General features: G+C 39.4%; 1 protein-coding gene across 1 annotated transcript in view; it reads right to left on the minus strand.

Moving 5' to 3' along the window:
• Positions 1-25746, minus strand: part of LOC121314067 (receptor-type tyrosine-protein phosphatase N2-like) — a 262494-nt gene that overhangs the window by 185325 nt on the left and 51423 nt on the right. The window contains exons 3-9 of the mRNA XM_041246887.1: positions 17042-17155; positions 6015-6132; positions 5589-5748; positions 3766-4285; positions 2853-3071; positions 2211-2251; positions 1296-1684 (exon numbers count right to left, since the gene is read on the minus strand). Coding sequence (XP_041102821.1) covers positions 1296-1684; positions 2211-2251; positions 2853-3071; positions 3766-4285; positions 5589-5748; positions 6015-6132; positions 17042-17155 — 1561 coding nt within the window. The remainder of the gene's footprint in view (positions 1-1295; positions 1685-2210; positions 2252-2852; positions 3072-3765; positions 4286-5588; positions 5749-6014; positions 6133-17041; positions 17156-25746) is intronic.

Here is a 25746-nt window from a genome sequence, read left to right on the forward strand (position 1 = left end):
GCTGATCACCATTGACCACTGATAATAATTCTGAAGCAACCACTAAAACAGAAGAACTGTGACATGACGAGTGAAACAAAGGGCCTGAATAAGACCATTCACAAAAGAAAGCTGCAGCCAAAGGAATCCTGCAATATCACCGTGGGTGCAGTGTGACAGACATTGCATCATTACCGAGAGCATCAGTCTAACCCCTCTGCAAGGCTAGGGCACCCCAGCAAGACCTCTGGAAAGCAGGATCCTGTTATTGAGGGAATAGCGATCTCTGATTGTTTCAGAACGCTGGATATCTGAAAGTGCAAGCCAATGGATATCAAAGAATATCACAATGATTGGTAATAATTAGTTGTCCACCCCTTATGTTTTGTGTAACAGGCTCAGTATCTGATATGTATAACGTATGGTAATGAAGTAGTAACTATGCTACTGGGGGCCCCCTGGGGGAGGGTGGGTGTCAACGTCTCCCTTGATTGCTCCTGGCAATCAGGATCAATGACAGATGCCTAACCCCTTTGCCATTCCTCTGAACTAGTCGGGACAGACACACAGTCACTCCGAGTACCCTAGGTTGTGCAGCCACTTTGCAGCCCACACGAGTGCTTGCTGCTCCTTCATTTGTCAAACCTGCTCTTCTTATAGCCTTTCGATTTTATTTGATTTTTTTAAATGGTAAAGAATTTTAAAATGACTGTTGAAATCCGAAGTATATGACTTTAAGAACGTTTATGGAATGCTCACAATACTGCACATGTTCTTGAATGGTTTAAAAAACAAAAGGTTTTTTTTTTTAAAAAACCTAAACATTATCCCTGATAAATTGAATTGTGCCTAGTAGCCGTGCAATTGCTGATAACTCTTATTATAACCCATTTCACAGTTTTTTCCTACAAGTTTAAAGTCTTATAAAGTAATATGTTCACAGTGTGCATATACTGTAGAAGCACTGTGCTGTTATCTTTAGATTGATATGACATAAAACATATAATAGAGAGACTATGGATAGCAGTGTTAATGGTAGAGTGTTAACATGTTTCTTAAAAACAAAGTGATTTGAACCTGGAACAGAATTGAGCACCACTGCTTAAGACAATGCCAGCACTATAGAATTTAGAAACATGAAAAAATAAACTTTTATGATGGTTTTTTTTTTTTTTTGTTGATAGCATATTTAGTTTACATGACCTACTGTACATGTGGTTTGCAAACATCGTCTGTAGTGGTTTTCATTCAGATATTCTTTTCTGAAAGGTTGCACCTCTAAAGGGATAAACAACACAATGAAGACAATCCCTTACTCTTTGTCTGTCACGATGTAACCATACTGTTCCTCGCCTCCAGATTCCACATCGAGTCGCAGCTCCTCCTCAAACTTCATGTCTTTCTTGTGGGGCTTGACGTAGATGGAACTGGCTGGCTGCACAGTGTCATGAATCCAGCTCTGCAGTTCAGCCGCCTCCTCGGAGTCCTCCTCTCCCTCTTCTTTCTTCTCCAGATACTTCAAGGTGGTTTTGCTCCTCACATTTTCCACCCCGATTTCTTTCTTCTCGATGACGGATTCACCCGAATTTTCCAATCTCTCTGTCTCCTTGCCTTGGCTTTCCGTCAACACAGCATCCAGCTCTGAGGCTTCGGTGCTGGGGGTCTGGTCCAGATACTCAATCAGCTTTGCAACTAAGCTCTTGTCCTGCAATCAGAAGGTCTGATTTAAGTAATGACTCAGCTACCAAGTACAGAAATGTTCCAATTACTTCCAAAACTCATGTGATAGATTATTTATGAAAACATAGACTAGACAACACTACTACATTATACATATTTTACACTACATTCTTTGGTCTCGCCTTTCGAGGTATCCCTGCCCATAAATTAGCCTGCAGATAAGTGGAGAGGCTGATCGTAGGGGAGCCATGGGCTGAGGGGCAGGATAGCTGCCCTCCCCGTTAGACAAAGCCAAAAAGCAGGAGGAGGCTGAGGAGTATCATCTTGGTATGGGTATATTACAGTCCTCTTCATATTGTTTTTCGTGATTATATTCACTCTGTAGTGACTGAAACACAAAATGACACACACAGTGTATCTGAACAGGAAGACGAACACTGCAGTCTTTCAGACCTGTGCTCCGCTGATCCGCACTGTCTGCTTTGTTTGTAAGTCCTTTTTGCATTTTGTCTCGAGTTTAGTATTTCAGCCACTACTTTAAAATGCTTTACCTTTTCAGTTGGAACTTGGTTATTTTCTTCTAACTGCCTCTCTGTCAACAAAAAAAAATGTGTTAGCAACTTAGAATTGAGCAGCAGGAAACAAGGATTGACATTAAAAGCCATGGCCCTGGAAGGAATCGTATGACTCAAATTGATGCCAGTTTGTCTATCAGCATTAGAAGTCCATGAGGATTCTAGGTATTACATTATGTTTGTCCTAAAGTCCTGATAGTTCAACTTCATTTTTTTTTTTTGTTATTAAAAAGCCCCAATGGAAGAGCTGTTGGGAGTCCTCATGTGCACTATAAAGGTGTTATCGTGGCCTCAGTTAATATCATATAACTCAGTGCTGTTAACACTCATGGTTAATTAACAAGGCAAAGTTGGCTTCAACGGTGGCCGTAAAGGGCAGCATTGTGTTGCCTATCATGTCATTATGTGTCAGTATGAAACTTCAGCACGGCATGTGTGGATAAACCCACAATGACTTTAATGCCAACATGGACTGCAGTATAACCACAGTGTGTACATGTGAACATATCAGTGTGAAATGAAACTCCAGAATGTGATACTCTCGACATGGTGTTAGTGCATGTTATCCCGAGAGCACAATTCTCTAGAACCTGTGTGATGCAGCACACTGATTTGCACCTTGCATCATGTCGTCTTCCCCGATCATGTCATTCTCATACTCCTCCATCCCGGGAGCAGACACTCTCTTCATCTCCTGTGGGTTTGTGTCGCCCTGGTCCACGACTTGCAGGGCGTCAGCGATCACGTCCGCCAGCTGGTCCAGTTCCTTGGGGCTCAGCCCGTCCATGCTGACACTGTGCTTCCCCAGCTGCTTCACCACATTCTCAATGAAGCTTTCTGAGGATGCAGTTTAATAATAATAATACAATCACACTGCCGTGAGCTACAGCTGAGGAGGGAAGAGTGTACCAAGGATACAGACTCTGCACTGCTGTATTCAGAGAAAAAACTTACAGTACATGACAAAACTGCAGCAGGAAAACAACACTAGAGAAGTACTCCGAGGACATATTAAACACCTGAGTAACACTGAGAATCACTTTACTGAAAGATGATTTTACCAGCCAACGCCATAGACAATGAGAGAGGCAGAGCCAGAGTTTGAATAACCAGGAACGTAGTTACACTCTCATAAAGTAAAAAAAAAAAGATACATAAAAATACTTATTTTTATTAAACAGTTTGTTTGGTGGCTGAACGGACGCACTTTGTTTACTCTAAAGCGAGTGACTTCAACTGACTGATTGACTTCATCAAGCAGGCTATACGCAGGTGGTGAATCATGATGCTAATCAAAATAAAAAGTCAGAGTAAAATAAATCAATTACTTTTTTGACCTTAAAGGAAAAATAATATAGGGTCAGTCAAGGGGTTAAGGGCAATAGACACTGTATGTGCTACAAAGTGTCTGTTTATTCCCCAGTAGGAAAACCAATGCATGCACATGCATACAGCTTATCAGACTACACACGTCCGAGGGCAGGAGCAGGACAGGATTCTATGTAAAAGTTATTGATAGACAGAAACCTACCATCCATGAAGCTGAGGGGATCCTTGGCAGCTTCTTGTTTCAAGCCAGTCTTGTAGGTCAGCCTATCAGATGGGGGTCTCTGAGGCCGGCTGTCAGGTTTTGGTTGAAGTGGTTTCTTGCCCTTGTAGCTTTCCACGTCTTCACTCAGGCTCAGGCTGTCTACTTGGCTGGTCGTAGGCTGACTCAGCCTGCTGTTGTAAATGAGTGGGCCCTTGGGCTGCTCATCAGAGGCAGCGCTGTGTGACTGTTGAGCTGCTATCTTCTTTGCCAGGTACCCCTCTAAGGTGGAGAGGAGAGCCTTGCTGGCTACGGACTGCTTGCTGGGGAAGTCCACTGCTTCTACCTGGGCTGGGGCTCTATCAAGGTGGAAGGGAACAAAGGACCTTGGTGGGGCGGTATATTCAGGATACTGTGTCTGAAGAGATGGTGCAAGAGAGAAGATGGATTGAGGAGCCTTTCCTCTTGTCATGGATTTCTGACGGATGTAATCAATCAAACGGTTGGCCTGGATTGCGTCACTCTGTAATTTTTAAAACAAAATATTTTAATTATTATCCATAAACTCTTCTTCCAGTCGACTAAGAAACCGATGCTCCCTCACAGTCAACAGAGCGTTTGGCAAGTAGCCATCTTTGTACAATGATTTGCAGAATAGTTAAAAAGTATAAGGGCAGGCTGACTGTTACAGTCTGTTTTCACTTTGCAATGTGTCCACACTCAGAAAGTGTATGCAATCCACAATTGAATGTGATGGCTTTTCTATCCAATATAGTCCAGCACCTGATTTAAGGTACACATGCACTCAGGAGGCACATGTTTTGAGATGGCACAGATCCATTGTTTGCCCCGTGTGCTCATTCAAAGAACAACAATTATAACAATTAACCATTGTGAAGTCCCCCGCACATTAAAATAATGCATGAGGCAGGCAGAGACACCCTGCATCGGGGCACACGTGTATACATCCTGATTGAAAATTATACCTTCCTGAAAGTCAGTTTCATTAAAACTGTTGTTTGTTTGAACAATAAAGCCTGATGCATCGCTGTAAGTAAAGGCTATATCAATGTTCTGTAATAAATCTATTAAATTGTCCTTAATCTTTGTGAATATGGATTTGAATTATGAGTATAGGACTAGTGTAAGTAACAGATGCCCTCCATTGGCAACTCTGTATTTTTCAAGCAGTTTCTAGAGAAGTGAACAGTGACAACATTATTGGCAATTGACAGTTCCACAAGATGTGAATGATATTCTATTTATTAATTCATTTTATGCTCCTTATTTTTTGTCAGTTACTCTATGGTGAATATTAATGTTTTGTTACAGTATGTGATTTTATTAAAATAGTTTACTATTAGTTACTATATTGCCAAACATTGCAGTTGAAGAAGCAGCAGTAGATTTATAAAAACATATAAGCTCCCTTCACTGGGGGCAGTATTGGTATGAGAGACTCAAAATGGAGTGTCTGTAATTACTGTGTATTTACATAGTAGTTACTTAGTAAATATATGCATACTTACACATAATTACAATGTTATTACTATGCATAGTTACAGTATACTTAATATGTAAATCTTTTTGTATAATCCTAACCCTATCCCTACCCCTAACCCTAACAATAAACCTAACTCTAACCCTGAGAAGCTGCAGTATATGCAACAACTCTACAATGATAGCTAAACATCTAGTAAGGCAGACATTGTAGGGGAATGTGCTGGATTTCAAAAACGTTTGGATTCAAACACCAATTAATCCAACAATAACCTTTTTCTTAAGGTTCAGGATCATCTTTCCTAAAACAATAAAGCAGTTCCCACCTTGAGGGGAGGTTTCTTGTTCTTAACCTTCTGATTGGTCTGTGCTGCTGACTGGGGTACAAACCCCAGATACTGAAGGTACTGCTGCAAAGACCTCTCCAGGTTAGCTTCTCCATTCTTTCCATCACTTCTTTCACTGTCAACACCTTGACCTCCAGCCCTGTAAATATGAGCAAAAACAGACATTTTAAAGAGACAGCCTAATTGAACGAGTGAGATTTACAACACCAGGTCATGCAGACTGGGACCCAAAGCAAACCGTGACCTTGATCCAAATAGCTGTAGTCTTTGTGAGATATATTTGCAATAAGAATTTATTTTACAATCAAATGCACTTTGCTTCAAAGTGAATCTAAATGTGCATGCACCCTGTTCATTTGAAACTCTGCATGCATGGTTTCAGTGGGGATGCCCTGTAGAGTTTACCAGGGCTGGCTGTTGCTGTCTGTGGAGCTGGACTCGGGACGCCTGTGATAGATCTTTCGGAGTTTGGATAGTTCTTTAGAAATCACCTGCTGGGTTGTGTCATCTTGCCAAGTCAGACCTGTTCAAGAAAATTACAAGATTTGTTCACATATACAAATGCATCATAAATCGCAGAAAATATGAATTTCCTGTTTACAGCAAATATTGATCTTCATAAATCTTTACTTTCGGAGAAAGCATCTGTGGTAGCGACACAATATACATGATTATCACCAAACAAAACTGGGACAAAACCAGGACTGGGTGGGGCCAGCTTGAAGGGGGAGAATTTATTGAATTAATTTACTGGCATTAATGAGACTAACCCAAGCCTCCTTAGTGTTACACAAGCTCACTAGATCAGGGATTCACAGCTCATCTGTCCTCTGTCCTCTGTTCTTCACAGCTGGCTTCACAAGCCTATTTCATACCACTGCTTCATAGGAAAATCTCCCACAGAAATAATATCAAATCAAAAATGAAATAAAAGGCAGGCTACAAAACACCAGGAAGAACCATAAACCAATATTAGTCACAACAGTATAGTACAAGCTCATCATCATAATATTAGAGCTCATTAGAGTCACACTGGGTTTACAGTTATATAAGAAAGGACATTATTATCTTTTACCTTTCCATGCTCTGCTGCCACATGTCTGATGTACAGAACTGCAAGCACACTAACACTTCAGGATGAAATGAGATTTCTGGAATAGCGCTCCAGAGATTGTCAACACCACTCCATTTACTGTAATGGTGCCGATATGGTCAATGAGCAATTACTGCCCTCAGTTTGACTGAGCAGAATCACATAACTATACATATAGACACTGCTTACATCTCAGAAAGTAAAGTGTAAGTGTGAGTCTGATGCAAGGCTTACATACTGTAAATACATGCAGCACATCTACTGTACAGTATCCATTCAAGTCAGTTCATATGAATCCAAACACAAGTTGTTCACAACATTATTGGTGCAAGGTCCACACAGCCCTCTCATAGCTATAACATTGTGACATGACTAGATGGAGAAGCATTTACTGCAGACTAGTTGATTTTGTAACGCTACTTCCATTGTGTTTTTTGGGGGATGTTGATTTTGGCCAGTGACTGTAGTACATGCAGTATATTGTTTAATTGATCCGATGTAGTATAATTGTCAAGTCTAATGTATTTGCTGGTACACGTGAGCTTCATGCTCTCTAGTGGCTCAAAGCTGACTTCCATCGTGGGGCAGAAGTTGGTTTAGTTATACAAGCTATCAAACAATATTTAGTAATTTTATTTAGATATTTGATTTGATTTATCAAAACATCACTACAACCTTTCTCTTCTTGTTGTCAAGATTTCCCACAATCACTTTCTTTGCGAGTAAGTACTACACTAAAGCAGACAGCGTTTCCTGGGAATCTGGATGACTAGTAAATCATAAGCTCCTACAGGTTTGCTAATTCAACAGGATCAGAGAGTGAGGCTGAAAAACTCCAATGCTTTCAATATTATGTTTGCTCCAAAATACTCAAATACTATTCACCAAGGGCTTTGGTCAAAAAGCAGTTAGGAGTTTAAGATTTCAATGCACAGGAAATATACAGCATCGCCACCCATGCTCAAGAAGTCTTACTTTCTTTCAGCTACAACTTTCTGCTTTCTATTATGAAACAATGGGCACATTTAAAGTACCACTTATGTGAGCCACTACATTGCTACTTTTTGAATGGCCCTCAGGTCTGAAAAGCAGACCTTAATGATGTCTTGAGGAAAACCTGAGGATTGTGTCGCCTGTGTTATGAATGTACCCATCATCACCAAAACCTGACCAACAGTAAGAACATGTTTTTTCTTGTGTTGGATTATCACTACTGAAATGCTCTATTCATTATCCACTGCTGGGGGTGCCCTGGCTGTCCATTTTTTTCAAATGCCCAACTATTTAGACAACCCTAGAACCCTGTACTCCACAACACCTACCCTAGAACCCTAAACTCCACAACACCTACCCTAGAACCCTATACTCCGCAACACCTACCCTAGAACCCTGTACTCCACAACACCTACCCTAGAACCCTATACTCCGGAACACCTACCCTAGAACCCTGTACTCCACAACACCTACCCTAGAACTCTGTACTCCACAACACCTACACTAGAATCACTACAAAAGTCTGTGGTTTTACCCTCATTAGCCAACTACTGCACCAACAACCTGTACTATTAACCAGCATGGCACACTGCTTTCTGTTACCACTAACTGGGTTATATGAGTCACAACCAATAAGTTCAGACACAAGTCTTTCAGAGAACAATGTTTCTTGATTCGGTATTTTAAAATGTAACTAAGATGCCCCAAGCCATCAGCTGTTCATTTGATTGGTCCTTTTAAAAGGCAAAATGTTCTGTTATGGTATGACTTTTCTACGAGAAGCAGTCAGTGGTTACATTGACACTGTAGCCCTTCGTTTTATGAGAATCCGCTTATAAATTCTCTGTAGAGGGCATCACTGAATGTGCAGGTCCTGCTTGTTAAAAAAGCAGCGCAACAGCTCCAATAAAATGCCTCTGTTAATTAGCAGCTTGCCATTAACGCCGTCGCTTTGAAAATGGAATGACATTTTCACCTGCCTGATGTTTTTTGTAGTGGCAAGGCCTTCTAAATATTCAAAGCCCATTAAATATTGTCTCGCTTCATGTCGTTTCATCCTGGTTTGGAAATGCAGATGTGCTTCTTCTATGTTTTGTTTTCCAGTCCCAGTTAAAGAGACTGGGGTAAAGAAAATGAATAATGCAGCAACAACTACGATCAACCTAATTAATAGAGCTGTTAGAATCCCTGCTCGACACTTGAAAGTGTTCCGGATTAAGAATTTTTTAAAAGGACAGTTCTCCATTAACAGCACTTTTGACTCTTTTGCAGAGGAAAATACTACAAAACCACCTACATAAATGTGCCTAAAAATACACTATCTCATAACCGTTTGAAGGGAAAACCCTAAAGCAGGGTATCCAGATTCACCAGATTTAACAGGCACAATGAAATACTTCTGAAAGGTCTCAATGCAGGTTTCACTGGTCTAATTTTAACAATTTGAACACGGTTGGGATAAAGGCCAGGGCTGGAAGGGTTCACTTTGTCCAGCCATGCTTTAACATGTGGCATACTGCATGTCTGCACACGTGTGAGCAGGCCTCCTGCAATTTCATCATGCAGCAAGTGGCAGTAATTAACAATGCAAGGCGCTTTGAAAGTCATTTTCCAAATGAATGGTCTCTCCAGAAAATGAGACAAGGATAAAAATGAGATGCTAATGCTTCTGTCAGAGATGAGAACCCGATAACTGTCAATCAGTGGAAAGAAGGGAGATGACTTTGAGAAGAGCTTCACATTTTCGGAACTGATGTTCCGAAACACACACGCAGCACCAACACGATTTAAAGAAAAGCCTGGCAAACTCATTGCTCAAGCAGATGTATGAATATTAAACACTGCTACTCTTCAGACAATATTTTTTAAATCAGAGCACTTCTGATGTGACCTTGATGGCCTGAATTCAGTTTTGTGTTCTCTTTGTGTTTGATAACCTTCAGCATTGTAATAAGAGGGACAGCAGCTATAGCCATCCCTGCATGTACATAAACGAATGCTGAAATTCAACAAAATAATAACTGGAACAAAGCCCAAGGCTGTCCATTACATACAAGGCTTTTGCCATTTCTGTAGTACCTTATTTAATCATACCTTGTTGCAAACAACACAAAGCGAGGGTGAAAGAAAATGATGTTCTGTATGATGAGAAGTGGTTTCTGAAGAATTCTACTCAGACAAACTAATACTTAAAAAGCCCAGACTGAAAGTAAATTTATAATGTTCTGTCTGCATGTGTTTGTTTGAAAGTATCCCTGCTAAGAAGAAAAAATGGCTATTTACTCTTACCTTGACCTAAATAGCTTGGCTGCTTTAAAAAGCTACTCCCTGAGTATACTTCACACAATAAAGCTTTTCTAATCTAAAAGGGCAGTAGAAAGATTGTTTTTATGCATTTGCCACAAATGAGGGCTGCAGCATGCTCCATCTTGTCAACCTTTCAGCATCACATGATCCCATTTTGAAAAAGGTATAAGAGTGTAAAAGAAAGGAGTTCAATTATTGTTCATGACAGTTTCATGATAGTTCTATACCATTACAGTGGTTCTCTACAAATTGTACAGGCCTTGCTTCAAAACACTCCCCATACTGAGTGGCTCACTGACTTAATGTTATATTAAAAATCCCCCACCCAGTTTTCCTCCTGCCACCACTCCAGCGTAACATCCCCTCTACGCCTTACTGGTGCACCTTTCACAGACCAGTCAAAACCCTTGTTGTCATTCCATTTCGGATTCTCTCTCAGATGCCCTCCTCCAAAATCAATTGCAGTGAAAGCAGAAGCTGAAGACTGAGCTGCCTGTGCTCCTGCAAGTCTTTACTCCGAGTTAATCTACTCGTCATTAGCTTCCAATTCCTCCGAGAATGAAATTCAGAATCACAACGTTAATGTTGCTTCTGGCTGTGAGCCCTGTTCAGTATGTGTGTGTGTCTGGCTGTAAATGAGTCATCTCATAATGTTAATGCACTACACCAAAGGAACACTTTCAACAAGGCATGCCAACAGTGCCTGTAAAAAAAAACCACACACCATATAAACCAAGGAGCTGAACTTGGGACAAAAATACTGAAAAATAACTCAGCATTAGCTGCTGTTGCTAAGTCAGCAATATCCCTGTTCCTGCACTTTTTAATTAAATGTACATTATGCTGGGTAACAAATTCATGAACCAAAACATAAGGAGGCAGTGTGGTCTAGTGGTTAAAGTCCAGGGCTTGTCACTGGTTCAACTCCCACCTCTGCCATTGACTGACTCACTGTGTGTGACCGTAAGCAAGTCACTTAACCTCCTTGTGCTCCATCCTGTGGATAAGATGTTAAATCAATGTCCTATTGTAAGTGACTATGCATATAATGCAGTTCACAGTCTACCTCTATAAAACGCTTTGTCATGGTTGTCCACTATGAATAGTGAATAATAATAATAATTATTATTATTATTATTATTATAGTGTAAAAGAGCATTAAAAACTTGTGGAAGAGAGGCCTCCTCTCCATCCAGAGGTACACTAAGAGCTTGTGGAAGAGAGGACTCCTCTCCATCCAGAGGTGCACTAAGAGCTTGTGGAAGAGAGGGCTCCTCTCCATCCAGAGGTGCACTAAGAGCTTGTGGAAGAGAGGACTCCTCTCCATCCAGAGGTGCACTAAGAGCTTGTGGAAGAGAGGACTCCTCTCCATCCAGAGGTGCACTAAGAGCTTGTGGAAGAGAGGGCTCCTCTCCATCCAGAGGTGCACTAAGAGCTTGTGGAAGAGAGGGCTCCTCTCCATCCAGAGGTGCACTAAGAGCTTGTGGAAGAGAGGGCTCCTCTCCATCCAGAGGTGCACTAAGAGCTTGTGGAAGAGAGGGCTCCTCTCCATCCAGAGGTGCACTAAGAGCTTGTGGAAGAAAGGACTCCTCTCCATCCAGAGGTGCACTAAGAGCTTGTGGAAGAGAGGACTCCTCTCCATCCAGAGGTGCACTAAGAGCTTGTGGAAGAGAGGGCTCCTCTCCATCCAGAGGTGCACTAAGAGCTTGTGGAAGAGAGGGCTCCTCTCCATCCAGAGGTGCACTAAGAGCTTGTGGAAGAGAGGACTCCTCTCCATCCAGAGGTGCACTAAGAGCTTGTGGAAGAGAGGGCTCCTCTCCATCCAGAGGTGCACTAAGAGCTTGTGAATGCAGCACCTGGTAATACCTAGTGATACTGAACCTGTATTTGTGGCCACTGGCAGGTTGTCCATTTGATATTATATTTACTAGGTCCTTTATTTTTATTTAAACTGAATTCTCTGTCAATTTATCAGTGCTTATTAAAAAATAAAAAAGTGAAAATCAGTGTAAAAAAGAAAAGAAAAATGATGCACTTTCTCTTTAGCATTTTTACATGGCCTTGGAATGTTCTGTAAAAATCAGTTAAATATGTACTACTGATACAGAGATGATGAAACATCAGCCATGAAACACTTTGTTTTTAGGCATTAGGCTTCCGTAGCTACTGTATATACTTGATGGGATCCAGGGCATACAGAACTGGTTAGTAATCTTCTGTGCAGTTACTGTTGTTCTTCTGTAGCAAACAATGGTTACACGCTTCCATCTTCCAAACCTAACCTCGTTCTGCTCATTAGCATGTCACAGACTGATAGTCAGTGCTACTTAACTATAATATCTCCAAATGAGCTTTTATTACCCCTGCGATAGCCTCTTTGGGCATTAATAACAGCCCTAGTCCCACAACCATTTGAATGTATCCTAAAACAATAGTTATTTAAAATGTCTAAAGGGGTAGTATTTGTATTTGAAAGCACTACTGTAAAGGTCGAGCCCACTCTGATTGCAAATAGTAAATAACACAGGCATCCTATGTTAGGAATGCATTTAAGCTGTTTAGTAATTGCCACAGTACTAACAGCCCCTTTAGGTTAAAATCATCAAGCACCTAATGCAATAACAGACATAAAACCCCCATTTAAGGTGGCAGTGGGGTGAAGAAGAATGTTGTCAATATATAAATACATTTACAGAAGGTTAAGTCTATTGAATGAGCTGAATTCAAAGGTCACTTCAATGAAAACACATCAATATGTATTACTTGCATTACTTTGTGTTGCAAACGCTGGCGATCATGACGTACAGTAAGGCTGACTTCCTGTAAATCGTGGGTCATGTTGCTAATTAAAGCACACCATACAGCTATGTTTTCTCTTGCAGATCCTGGTAATCACTACGCTACTTCAAAGCTTGTAGAAATTGTTGAGATGTTTGCGTCGTAGTGTCAGTCACTATACATGGGAATGGAAAAGACATTTCCCTCGTGTCTAATTGGGTCTGAGGTCTAGCTTGAGAACCTCATTAAAATCTCTGCTGGTCATATTTCTCATTTCAATTGGGGTGCGATTACAACACTGTTTCGGATTTGTCAATACCAACTTCTCATTTACTCTCCCTGAATAGCCAGTATGCTTTGTTGTGGAGAACGTTCTACAAGACAACCTAATGCAGTGACTGCCCTCTGGTGGGATATTGAGACACTGCAATAGAAATAACAACTGATCTTTTGTACAATAAGGGTCAGACTTTTCAAGGTATATCAACATGGAAACTATTAATGTTACAAGACAAGCAATAAATAACTTAGGCACATTTTTTAATCCTTAAATTAACCTTTCAAGCTGTTTGCTTTTGTGGGAATATCAACATCCACTAGATGGGTTCAGTACAACATTATAGTAATGAGATAGGATTGAGTTTTATTGGCCCTGGTGGAAAAAAATCACAGACATGATCTGACCCAGGTTCCTATCAAAATACAAAATAAGCATACAGAAAATTCTCTTTTTGTGTTGTTTTGTGTTAAGTTTCAAGCAATATGAATGCAATATGCTACAGGAGAACTTGAAGAGGATTATGTGGAGTAGACTTTCCTGATCTCAATACAGACACCCTAATAATCATGCTGATCTGAAGAATATCCCAGAGTGGATGACCCAGACGGACGTCTCTGACAATCACCAGCTATGACAAGTGCAAAGCTGTTTCGTCAAAGAGCTACTTAATCACAACTTACAGCACCATACACACTTTACACTTAAATGATGCCCACCATTCATACTGGTTGATAATGAATAGTAAAACTAGCTTCTAGGGGGCGTCCCTGAGGCACAACAGTGTGAGGGTGAGTCATACAGTCAGGGGAGCACAAAACACCAACTTAAACCAATAAAATCAGACCATACACAGTAATGAAGAAAAATAACAGAGAAGAACGTTTAATAACGGCATTCGCAGATTTGAAACTCCTGCTAACCAAAGGGGCTCTGCAATGTATCGTGTTACAAACGCTGTTATCCTATTTAAACACGCTAATTAGATGACACACACTTACTGACTATGCATGAATATCCATCCTAATATAATTATGTACACTACAGTGACTTATTTTAAAAATCAGTGCTAATGTCCTGTAAATGGATGATGATTATTTTTCTGGCTTCTGACTTTTTTTTTCAGCTCAGCAGCTGCTAGAGAGCTCAGTACTTTCCATTGCAGCAGAAATGGGTCCAAAGCCAGCTTGTCTCTGAGTCAAAAAAACACATGTTGACAAGGCTCCAAAAACAGGGTTTCTGAAATAAGAATAACTGGTGCTTTCAAACGTGTTTACAGCCAAGACACTAGAAATTGTGTACAAAGCAATTAACAGAATTGAACTAACAGAAAAGTAATTTTTTAATTAAATATCTTTCCACCTAAAACTGACCTAACAAAAAAATAGTTCCATATAACTTAAAAAAAAAAAAAGAAAAAAATGTATTATTTAAGAAAAAAAAAAAGCTATTTGTAGATGTTGAATTGAATATTGCCATTGAAAATGCAGTTTTTCTGTATTTGATGTGTTATACTTCTTGTAATTCTTGGTTTGTTCATTACAATTTAAAGTAAAATATTACTGCCCATTTTTCTCATGGCACAGCACAAATGAGTCTGCCTTTAAATCACACAGACTCTTCCACACAAGGCCTGCAACAGTATCAGGTGACAGTGTTGTGTGTGTTTTTAAATCGTCCTTTGTTATCCAGGGCAGTAAGAGGGGGTATCCATACTAGATTTGTGCTACAGCTTCACAGTGGCAAGAAAGACCTTATTTGCACGGAATACCCGGTTACTTATCAAACTGACTTTGTAGTTTACGGCTGGACAACATGGAGAACTACTGGGCCAGTGTTAAGAAACAATTTAAAACAATTTTGGGCACAGCAGAAGGGATGATATACCATCATACCTGGACACATTTAAAAGGTATGGCAGGAATTGTCGAGATGGATTTATAAATATTCTGCATTACATCACATAGCAGCGCAGTGGGTGGGACCACTGGCAGTAGGCAGACCGACCAGAGGAGTAGACCGGACAGACCGGGAGCAACGACAACAAAACATCCATTTAATCATCAAAGTCCTTTTAAGAGTGACCCACATCTTTTGTAAAAAGCTGAAAGTTTAAGATATTTTTTAAACTATATATTTTCAAAATAGGATATGGAAATGCTGTATTTCAGGCAGAAGGAGCTGAGAGATCAGAATGGCAAGTTTTGAATACTTTTGATTTTTTTCAGTACTTTAACATTGGTGTCTGATTCAGATTCATTCAAATATCTCATGTATACTTCGGTTTCCTAAAGGGTTAACATTTACCAGTACATAAATCTCTTCAGTCATGTTTATTGTGATAAATTTAAATATGTCTGCCGTTTTCTTTTCAAAATTCTAGTGGTGTATGGATATCTACCGGTGATTTGCCCCTTTTTGAAAAGAAGTGCCGACCCATGGTGATATGCTATAATATCAACACCCCCATGTGACCTGTTTTGGCCAATCAGAATAGAGTATTTAAAATACCCATTTTATAAACTGTAATAATCTAAGCAAGCTCCCACCCGATATACACACTAGAACATTTTGCATTTAGGGATTTAGAGCAATTAATACAACAATTACGATGCTAACAGGGTACAAATCAGCTAAACCATAGACTAGACAACACGACTACATTATACATATTTTACACTACATTCTTTAGCCTTTGGCTTCCCTTTCGAAGTACTGTCCATAAATTACCTTGCAGATAAGTGGAGATGCTGACTGTAGGGAAGCCATGGGCAGGGGGGCAGGATAGCTGCCCTCCCTGTTAGACGAAGCCAGAAAGCAGACAGAGGCTGAGGAGGAGGAGGAGGGGAACTCTGGTGCACAGCAGGGACATAGTCCTTTCCTCGCCAAATAAGATACTAGCAATTCAATTGACAATTTAATCAGGTATTGGAAGCACCTAAAATATGCTTGATGTTTAAGTGATCTGATCTAAGGTAAAAGTGAATTAACTCCATTGTTGATTACTAAGTATAGCCTTCTCCTGAAACACCTCCTCAGTGTAAACATAAAACCCTGTGATGAACTTTAAGGCATGACACTTGACTTCGCCGGCTACAGTGCTGCGTATGCCGTGTTTGAGCTTCACCAAAGTATTTTACTTGACCTTTTACCTCTGCTAGTTAACACTTGACCTATTTGTAAGTTGTACCAGTTTAGTTATGTAGACTGTGGTTTGTAAGCTGTGACCATCAGGCTCATTCTTTTCTGTCCTGCTGTGACACAGTCAAAGATATACCTAAAGATGAAAGGCAAATTCTTCCAATAGGACTGGATAATTACATGTATGAACCAACACATGATATCCTATTGCTTTATTATTGGGTTAAGCATATAAAGTATGCATGCTTTATTCTACCAATTCTACATTTACTGGCTCTTATATTTTACAACACTAAAATAATCTAGGAAGATAGCCTGTTGAAGTGTGTGTTTACTTCTTTTAAGTATTACACATTTTTAATAGTTATGAATAAACTGATATACTTTATTGGAGTGTATAGGGGTCTACTCATTAATCTAAACAGTGCTGAATCTGAACTCCCTTTTAAATGTTAAGAATAGGTCTGCATTTTGGCATCTGACTTACTTTTAAAGACAAAAATACAAAGTGTTTTTTGTTTTTGAAAAAGTCCCCTTTCCTTCAATGATTTACATTGCTGGTGCTCAGATCTACCAATGTCTAGTTCAGCCTATTCAAAACAAAGTGGGTTCAATATACTAAACCAACAACTTGAAGAAGTTAAACAGCGGGTATCAGAGACCCAAGTTATCACTAATCTTGGACCACTTTACCTAAACTAGCACTCTGATGTCCCAGATTAGTGCTACATACTGCAATCAGGGCCTGTGAAACCAGCATAAAGTGTGCCTCAATGTCCCAGCCCAAGCTGAGCAGGTCATTCTGACAGGAAGAGCTTCTGTCAATGGCAATTTACACTGTACCTCTGTGAGACAGCTTGAGCAGGAGGCTCCTGAGGCTCTGCAGAACAGGAGGTGAAACTTCGTATCTGTATACGTCTATCACTGGAACCCGCTGGCACCTGCCGAACAACCAATCTGCAAGGAAAACAGAGACAACAGAGTCAACCAAAGTGAGGAACAGCAGGCTCTTATGCTGTATACAGCCCCATACAATATCTTATACATATGTACTTCTAACAAGTCTTCAAGCTTTATATACTGTATACAGCCCCACACAATATCTAACAATGTCTTCAAGCTCTTATACTGTATACAGCCCCATACAATATCTAACAAGCTCTTATACTGTGTCTTCAAGCTCTTATACTGTATACTATCTAACAATGTCTTCAAGCTCTTATACTGTATACAGCCCCATACAATATCTAACAATGTCTTCAAGCTCTTATACTGTATACAGCCCCATACAATATCTAACAATGTCTTCAAGCTCTTATACTGTATACAGCCCCATAGCTACAATATCTAACAATGTCTTCAAGCTCTTATACTGTATACAGCCCCATACAATATCTAACAATGTCTTCAAGCTTTTATACTGTATACAGCCCCATACAATATCTAACAATGTCTTCAAGCTCTTATACTGTATACAGCCCCATACAATATCTAAATAATGTCTTCAAGCTCTTATACTGTATACAGCCCCACACAATATCTAACAATGTCTTCAAGCTCTTTATACTGTATACAGCCCCATACAATATCTAACAATGTCTTCAAGCTCTTATACTGTATACAAGCTCTTATACTGTATACATACAATATTTAACAATGTCTTCAAGCTCTTATATTGTATACAGCCCCATACAATATCTAACAATGTCTTCAAGCTCTTATACTGTATACAGCCCCATACAATATCTAACAATGCCCCATACAATATCTAACAATGTCTTCAAGCTCTTATACTGTATACAGCCCCAGACAATATCTAACAATGTCTTCAAGCTCTTATACTGTATACAGCCCCATACAATATCTAACAATGTCTTCAAGCTCTTATACTGTATACAGCCCCATACAATATCTAACAATGTCTTCAAGCTTTTATACTGTATACAGCCCCATACAATATCTAACAATGTCTTCAAGCTTTTATACTGTATACAGCCCCATACAATATCTAACAATGTCTTCAAGCTAAAATATATTTTATTTTTATTACAACAATCTTGATGCCACATCCATTTCTTGAAAACCCTGAATGGTTTAGAAACTAGCAGTTGCTGTTTTCTTGACAGTATAATATTGGTATTAAGATAAGCATTAGACCGTCAATGGAGGGACTTTATCTGAGGCTGCTAATCTCCTCTATCAGCAGGCCCAAGCTCCACTCAATATGTGTTGCTAGGCAACACCAACAGCTCCCGTTATCAGCTTCATTATATTGCAAAGGGTATTTAGACAAGAAAGGAAAGCTGGGACATTCAGGGTCACAGTACGTAGAGAGGGGGAATGGCACAAAGGGACATCTTTCAGCACTCATTTCATTATCTACGCAGCACTCTGAGAGAGGAACATACATCGCACCTTCTTTGACTTTAATTGTTGTAGAAAGGAAATTGTTTAAATACATTTCTACAAATAAAGGAAATTAATTTTTGATTATATTGTAATGTTTTATTTTGGGCACTCTGTCACGATGAGATGAATTAAGTAGGATTCAGCAAAATGGGTCCAACTTTTCGCTTTTATTTTTTCAACTTCCCATTAGTCCACCCCTCTCTTAACCGTTCTCAGAAAGGCTGTAAGTGGCAGCTTCTGGGTCACAGTCGGACACAGGCGCCTTGATTTCATTCTCAGCCAACTGAACACATTAAAACTACATTAAATGAAAAAAGCTGCTTTTAACCCTTTCAGTCCTGGTGGGACCTCACGATCTTGCCTTATCTGAAGTATGTTGCTCTTAAAGCACTAATGGGACTTTAACATTGCATTTACCAAAATACATGTAAAAAAGGTTTTGTCCTGTTCTCATGTATACTTAATAAAGGAGTTCCTTTTTTGTATAACTTAATATTGCATTCTTCAGCTCAACAAATTCAGGACAGAAAGGGTTCAAATGAATTTTATGTAAATTCACTGGGGAAAGAGTGTGCCATCGTCATACTCCAAGAATAAACACTACAAATACACACCCACAGAAAAAAATTTAAAAGCTGCACAATACCACAATAATAGATTGACCTCATCTAAAGCATTTTATTCTTATTGACCACCAAATAAACGGCTCCCATGAGAAATGCCTGTTATCTCCGTTTGTGCTACAGTTCAGCGCTCTGTTGTTTGTCCTGATTGCAGATGGCGTTATCACTTGTAAAAGGCTGTATGACAGATGGTGGCATGAAAAACCATACAGAAAGGAGTACAAAGCTTATGCAGTCGTATTTTACAGTAAATTTGATACGGACTACATTCTTGTGTGTTAGCATTCATTTCATTACACGTTTTAATTATTTTATTTTCTCCTCGGAACCTGTCAACAGGTGAAATTCATTATATCAAAGTACATGCTGCCAAGTAGAATACTTACAAAATAGAATACCTATGGCATCCTCATTATTTTACTGCGTCTCAGAAAATAAGATATTTTCCTTTGATTTACTTTCCTTCATTATTTGATCTAGCTGCTGGCAAAATATTCAGCGCCAGCTTTGATTCGTTTCATTTGCTGACAGGCGCGTCTCATGCAATTGATGTCTACAGTACTTCCACACTTCATAGAGCCCCACCAATAGGACTGTTTACACTCGACTCAAGTGAAGAAGAAAAATGATTTCAAAACTACACTGTAGCCCTGAAATCATTTACGTGTGCTTCATTTTGAATGCATGTTTAATGAAACACCATGTGCTGAATTCCTAAACACCTGTGTGTTCAGAAACATGCTCACACTTTAATCCCAATGTGAAAAGGACCCATGCACATTTAAAGCTCTACTTTTTCCACCATAAAACAATCCAGTAGCCAGTATAGTACGTGAAGACTTGTGAGTTGTGTACAGTCAATACAGCAATTAGCTCTTTGAGAGACACACACTAACCCTCATGGCAAGCATCATTACTGCAAAAGATTGTGTTAAACTAGATCTTCTTTCAAAATGCCTATTGGACACATAGCTTTACTGACTATCGTACAGAAATGTATTGCTATCATTACAGAACGTGGGATTATAGCATTTTTTTTTTTTACCTCACTACCTGTAAATTAAATAAGGCATACCTTATCATTTCAATATATATGGAAATAGGGCCCAATATTCTGGTGCTAAAAAAAGGCAAAGGACTCGATGTATAGTCTTGGTTAGAATTCCTAGCATTTGTATGGTATATGTTTCATATCCAGTAAATGTTAGAGCCCACAGCTCAGTTGATTGTGATTGTGGTGTTCTGGTTTATATATTACTCAGTCTAAACAGTGCATGTAAACGGTCTTATGAATGGTAGGGGCATCATGCTGTGCTTATCTGGAAGGATGGCGCGCACATACTATCCTATCCTAGCGACTCAGGCTTTTCTCTTTATAGTGTCACTTTTGTGATAAAGTTTGCACCCCATTTGAAAGGGAATACTGCATTGTCCTGCCCAGCTGGGGAAAGCTGCTTTGCATGCACGGCAAGCTGTGGATAATAAATGTCGCGATTAGCCTAATCATTTACACAAAACTGGCAAACAGAAGAAACGCTCCATGAGAAGCAATCAATCATGATGCTGAGAGGGTCGGCGAAGCGCTAGCGCGGTCAGTGGACTTTGTTAACAAATGCACTGCGCTCTAACAGAGTTAGGGCACAATTGATACGACCATCTGGGATAAATCTTAGCTCACCATCTCATTAAAGGTTGCAACATGTGACAGACTGTATTCCAGTGAATGTGAGTGCTCCAAATACATTACCTGAATAATCTGTTGACATGCAAGTGGAGTCAAACCACTAATCTGTCTTCATGTAGACATGTCTATTTAAATCAAGTCAGATTGCAAATATGTGAAAAAGAGGTGAGCGCTACCATTATTAATATGTAAACCATTTTAACTTTAAGCTCAAATGAAGTCATAGTACGTTTGCATGTTTTAAATGTGAACTCATTAATTAAGAGTTAATAATGTAGAGATTGCAGAGTGCAGTCTCCTCTGACCTTCTCGAGGTACAGGGTACCACAGGAGATGCTCAAGGTGTTGTGCTGTCTTCACGTCACCCGGAGTGTGTGTGTGTGTGTGTGTGTGTGTGTGTGTGTGTGTGTGTGTGTGTGTGTGTGTGTGTGTGTGTGTGTGTGTGTGTGGGCTTGATTGCTGCACATTAATAAAGAGTACACCATGTACATGGCATAGAGTAAAGTGCTCTCTATCTCAGAAATGTCATTCCTGTTGCATATTTGTGCGCTCTATGCCAAGTCTTGTGGGTAAACAGCTTTTTAAAAAAATATATATATATATGTATTTTTTTATTTTATATTTCAGGTTGCTTTATACTGAATTGGAGTTGAGCAGAACAAAGTATTTCCCTTCTGAAGCACAGCCAAAACAGAATGACGACACAGTATATTCCTGTACAGTTATCTCTTGTGACTCCCTTTGGTTTTTACCTGATCTATTGTACTTAAGCTTTCAGCCTTCAAGCACTTGCTAATAAGGAATATATGTGCTTCCTGCAATGAGATTCTCATCAGTGCTGTAGCTGGTATTACATACAGTACTGCTGGACACACCTTAGCTCCATTGTTTCTGTAGAACATCTAGCTCATTATTGCTAAAACCAACAAAAAAAAACATGGCTGGGCATTATGAGTGAAAGCCTCAGCCAACGCAGCTGCTGTTTTATAACATTCACAATACTAATAGTTGCAGCCTCCACTGCATTGTATTTACCCTATTGTTCAAAAGCAATAAGCACAGAAATGTATAGACTTCAAGAAAGCCTTCATACACAAGTGAAAACATGCCTTTGCTTGTAGTAAAATACATACGTGAGGCTCCAGATTGGGCACCAGGGCAAACCATCAGTCAATACATGTTTACCAGCTCGCAAAGTAAAAACCATGCTGTTCAATACACGATTCAGTTGCAATTTTACATAGAACATGGAAGACAGCAGGCAGTGAGAATGTTCTAAAAGTAAAAAGCATTGTGACATTCAAAGCACAGTATTGGGAATTCTGACAATTCTGACACAATAACTTACCAAATTGAAATGCACCGCAAGAACAATGGACTACATTAGTACGTTCTGTAGGATATGAAGTTGAACTAAATCAAACTGAACATCCACAGACCAAGCAACAGATGCACACATCCACTTACTGCAGTGGATAATGAGATGCAGTTCGAGTCAGGATCCAGCCTGCTAATGAATGGCTACTTCCTTACTAAACAATACACCAGGATTTGAAGATTATATGCAGAGTTACAGGAAGCTACTCAAGCAATACATCTTTGTTTGGTGAATACTTTTATTGTAAGATATTCTCTTAGGCTGGTTGAAAGCATTACTTAAGAGCAATGATTCACTGTATTAAGGGCACCTCAGCAAACACCTAATAATGACTGATACTCACTGCAAGGGTTTGAAATGTGGTGCGTTGTTTAATTACTCTTCCAGAGGCAATTGACAGTCACAAAGGTTGTTAAGCATTTTCAATATTACTAAGACAAAGACAAACATCACCAGCTGGTTCAATCAGCTGCATTGAAGTCTTAACTGGGGTTCAAACCATGATGGCAGAATCTGCCATGCTGGTAACAGGGTTATTAAATGTATAAGCAAAGGCATCAAACCTTCAGATTACAAAATGACTATTCTATTCTATTCTATTTTATTCTATTCTATTCTGTTCTGTTCTATTCCAGACCATTATATTCTATTCATATAATATATACATATATATTGATGATGATGATTTGCTCTAGACACAAAAGCTACACTAACAAGATTAATAAGATCAGTAAATGTCAGATCTCTCCTGCAAGTCTGATATGACTGTCCTGTCACTTCCCACGGTGCACCTCTCTTATGCACCAGCTTGAGTCATGTGCTCGTTCAATGACACCACAAGCACAGACAAGAGGTTAAAATATGAAAGATGAACAGCACTCATATTCACTGCAACCTAACACTGTGGATTAGGAACTGTCGACAACATTTTAAAGGAGACCGACAATAAAAATCAGGAAAAAAAAGAAGATACATTGCTTGTGATTCACACCACAAACGCTGCAGTAAACAGCCTCTGTTGTCACTATCGTTTTATTATGTCTTTTACTTTGAATAAACATTATTAAATGCCCAATGTAACTTAGATTGTATTAGCCGACATGCAAGATGCCTTATCCCATTCAACTCTATTTCAGTTCAAACAATGGCATGGCACATTACCCTTTACAAACATCCAGCTTTCTTACAATCAGTTGTTTAAATGCATTGCTTCTTTCTTATCACCATTTGCCTCAGCTACTTTGTTTTTAAATAAAACACACTATTTAACTTAATGAGCTCAAAATGCTGTGTAAATATGTTATTACCCTTCTGGAATCCAGCCAGAATGCAAGAGCCGTATTAACAACTAATCTCAACGATGTCTGTATGCCACGCGACTAAACCTTTTAATTCGATTCTGTAAAAAGATTTCACTGGGAAACAGGTGGCCTTTTTAGGGAAGAGGTCAAGTTGAAACAAATGAAAACCAAAATTCTCAGGGGTGAAATGAAAGATAATACAAGCTCTACAGGCAGGATATGCATGTAAATATTCCTGGAACAGTCCTTGCTGAGCATAATAAAACACTGTAAGTATCTGTGTGTTACAGTAGACGGTCACCAGTCCATGGCTATCTGTAAGACTGAGATACTTACTCAATCTCAGGCTCTTCAATGACCGACACAGAGAGGCCCATCAGCCGGCAGCACTGGGGACCTATACAGTGCAGTGCACAGCATCTGCCACATGGCGGCAAAGTAAGATGGCTGGTTTTAATTCTACCTGTTCTTTTTTTCTCAGGCCTATGGGTAGTGTTATTCTAAGTCTTTTATAACTGAAAGTAAATATGAAATTAAGTAAATTGCAGTAAACAAATACTCCATTCAGTTCAAAGTAATATGTCACAGCATGCAAAAAGCCAAAAGCAAAAAAAAAAAAAAAATAAACACTTCAAAATAAGCATGGATTTCATCTCCAAGTTAATCATCATTATCTGTGAAAACAGGCTACCTTGTAATAAGTGACATAATGGAATAACCAAGGTGTTTACTGAGGTGCTGGGAATGAAATCGGGGTTGAATCAGGCCTGTTGAGGACTATATCCATGCACTTGGTCTCTCTGTGTTCTTCTGTCTGTGAAAACCTGAGCAATGACCTTCATCCATAACACAGAGGAGCATCTCATAAGAAATGCACATGCATAGTGTACCTTGCTTACATATGTCAGAACCTCGAAAAGTAAGACAACATGACTTACATTTACAGTATATTGAATCTATTGCAGTCCCACACTGTATCATTAGTATTGAAAATGACTGTGTTGCTTCTTCTGGTAATGTTGTGATCTGCTAGTGCAGTAGCTCTGCTGGTGTTTACTCTGAGAAATGCCATGCTATTATCATGGAATCTAATGGTATCCCTCTTGAAAGGGATACAGTTGCCAATGGGTGGAGTCCCATCAATGATAAAATCCCAAACCTGGTAAAAGAACGTCTGCTATCCATCTACGTGGACTAACTTCTGCACATATTGTGTAGAGGCCTTTAAAAGCCACAGCACTTTAGTGTGAATTTACAAGAGTCCCAGACACACTGCTAGAGGTAGAGTAGCCGCCCCCTAACACTGCACCGTGTGTTATGAGATACACTATACTGTAAATACTACTGCTAAGATATGTTACAAAGTAAAGTTATACTACAGGATTATCAGCTTGAGTAAGACACTCAAGGTATGTTTATTAACTCGTTTGGGCCTCAATAAAGTCTAAAAAGGTCTGGCCCCGTAGACAGCATTCTTCTCTATTTTTACAAACGAACGCACTGTATTTCCATTTCTTCCTAAACTCAGTTTTTCTCAGATACAGATTGACCTGCTGCGGGCACTGAAGGAAATGAAAGCATCAATCTTTCTCATTACATTACCCGCTGAAGTACTAGCTACAGTATTGATAAGCGCATCAGCAGTGTGATAAAAGTCATTTAGAAGCGTGGCTCAGCTGTGCCCCCGTGGGCTCCCTGGTGGTCTCTGTTGGGAATCTCATGATTAATTAAGGGTAAGTTATTGAGGGCAAACAGTGTCTGGAAATCAACATGTTCAGAAGCCATGAGATCAAAATAACTTTATTAAGCATGTCAGGGCACACGAAGCTGATCTCGTTTCTCTTAATATCAGTGATAATTTCACTTCTTTTCTCACGGTTTTTTTCCTCTTGCCTAATGATTTATAATTCTCTTGTAATATACTATAGCTGAATAACAAAGGAGAAGAACAACAGCATCGCAGTGTGCTTTTTATTTGAGAATAAACAAAAGCTGAAAAAAACCTGAAAAACGTAGTAAATATGGAACTGTACCCATTTATATTTGTAGTTTGAATAACTAATGAAAATGTGTTCATCCGCACATTTTTATAATGTATTTTCAACGAGCCTGTCTGAAATTACTGTTGCAATTCATGTATTGTTTTTAAGTAG

This window comes from Polyodon spathula, chromosome 4 (assembly GCF_017654505.1).
Source record: "Polyodon spathula isolate WHYD16114869_AA chromosome 4, ASM1765450v1, whole genome shotgun sequence".
Lineage (NCBI taxonomy): Eukaryota > Metazoa > Chordata > Actinopteri > Acipenseriformes > Polyodontidae > Polyodon > Polyodon spathula.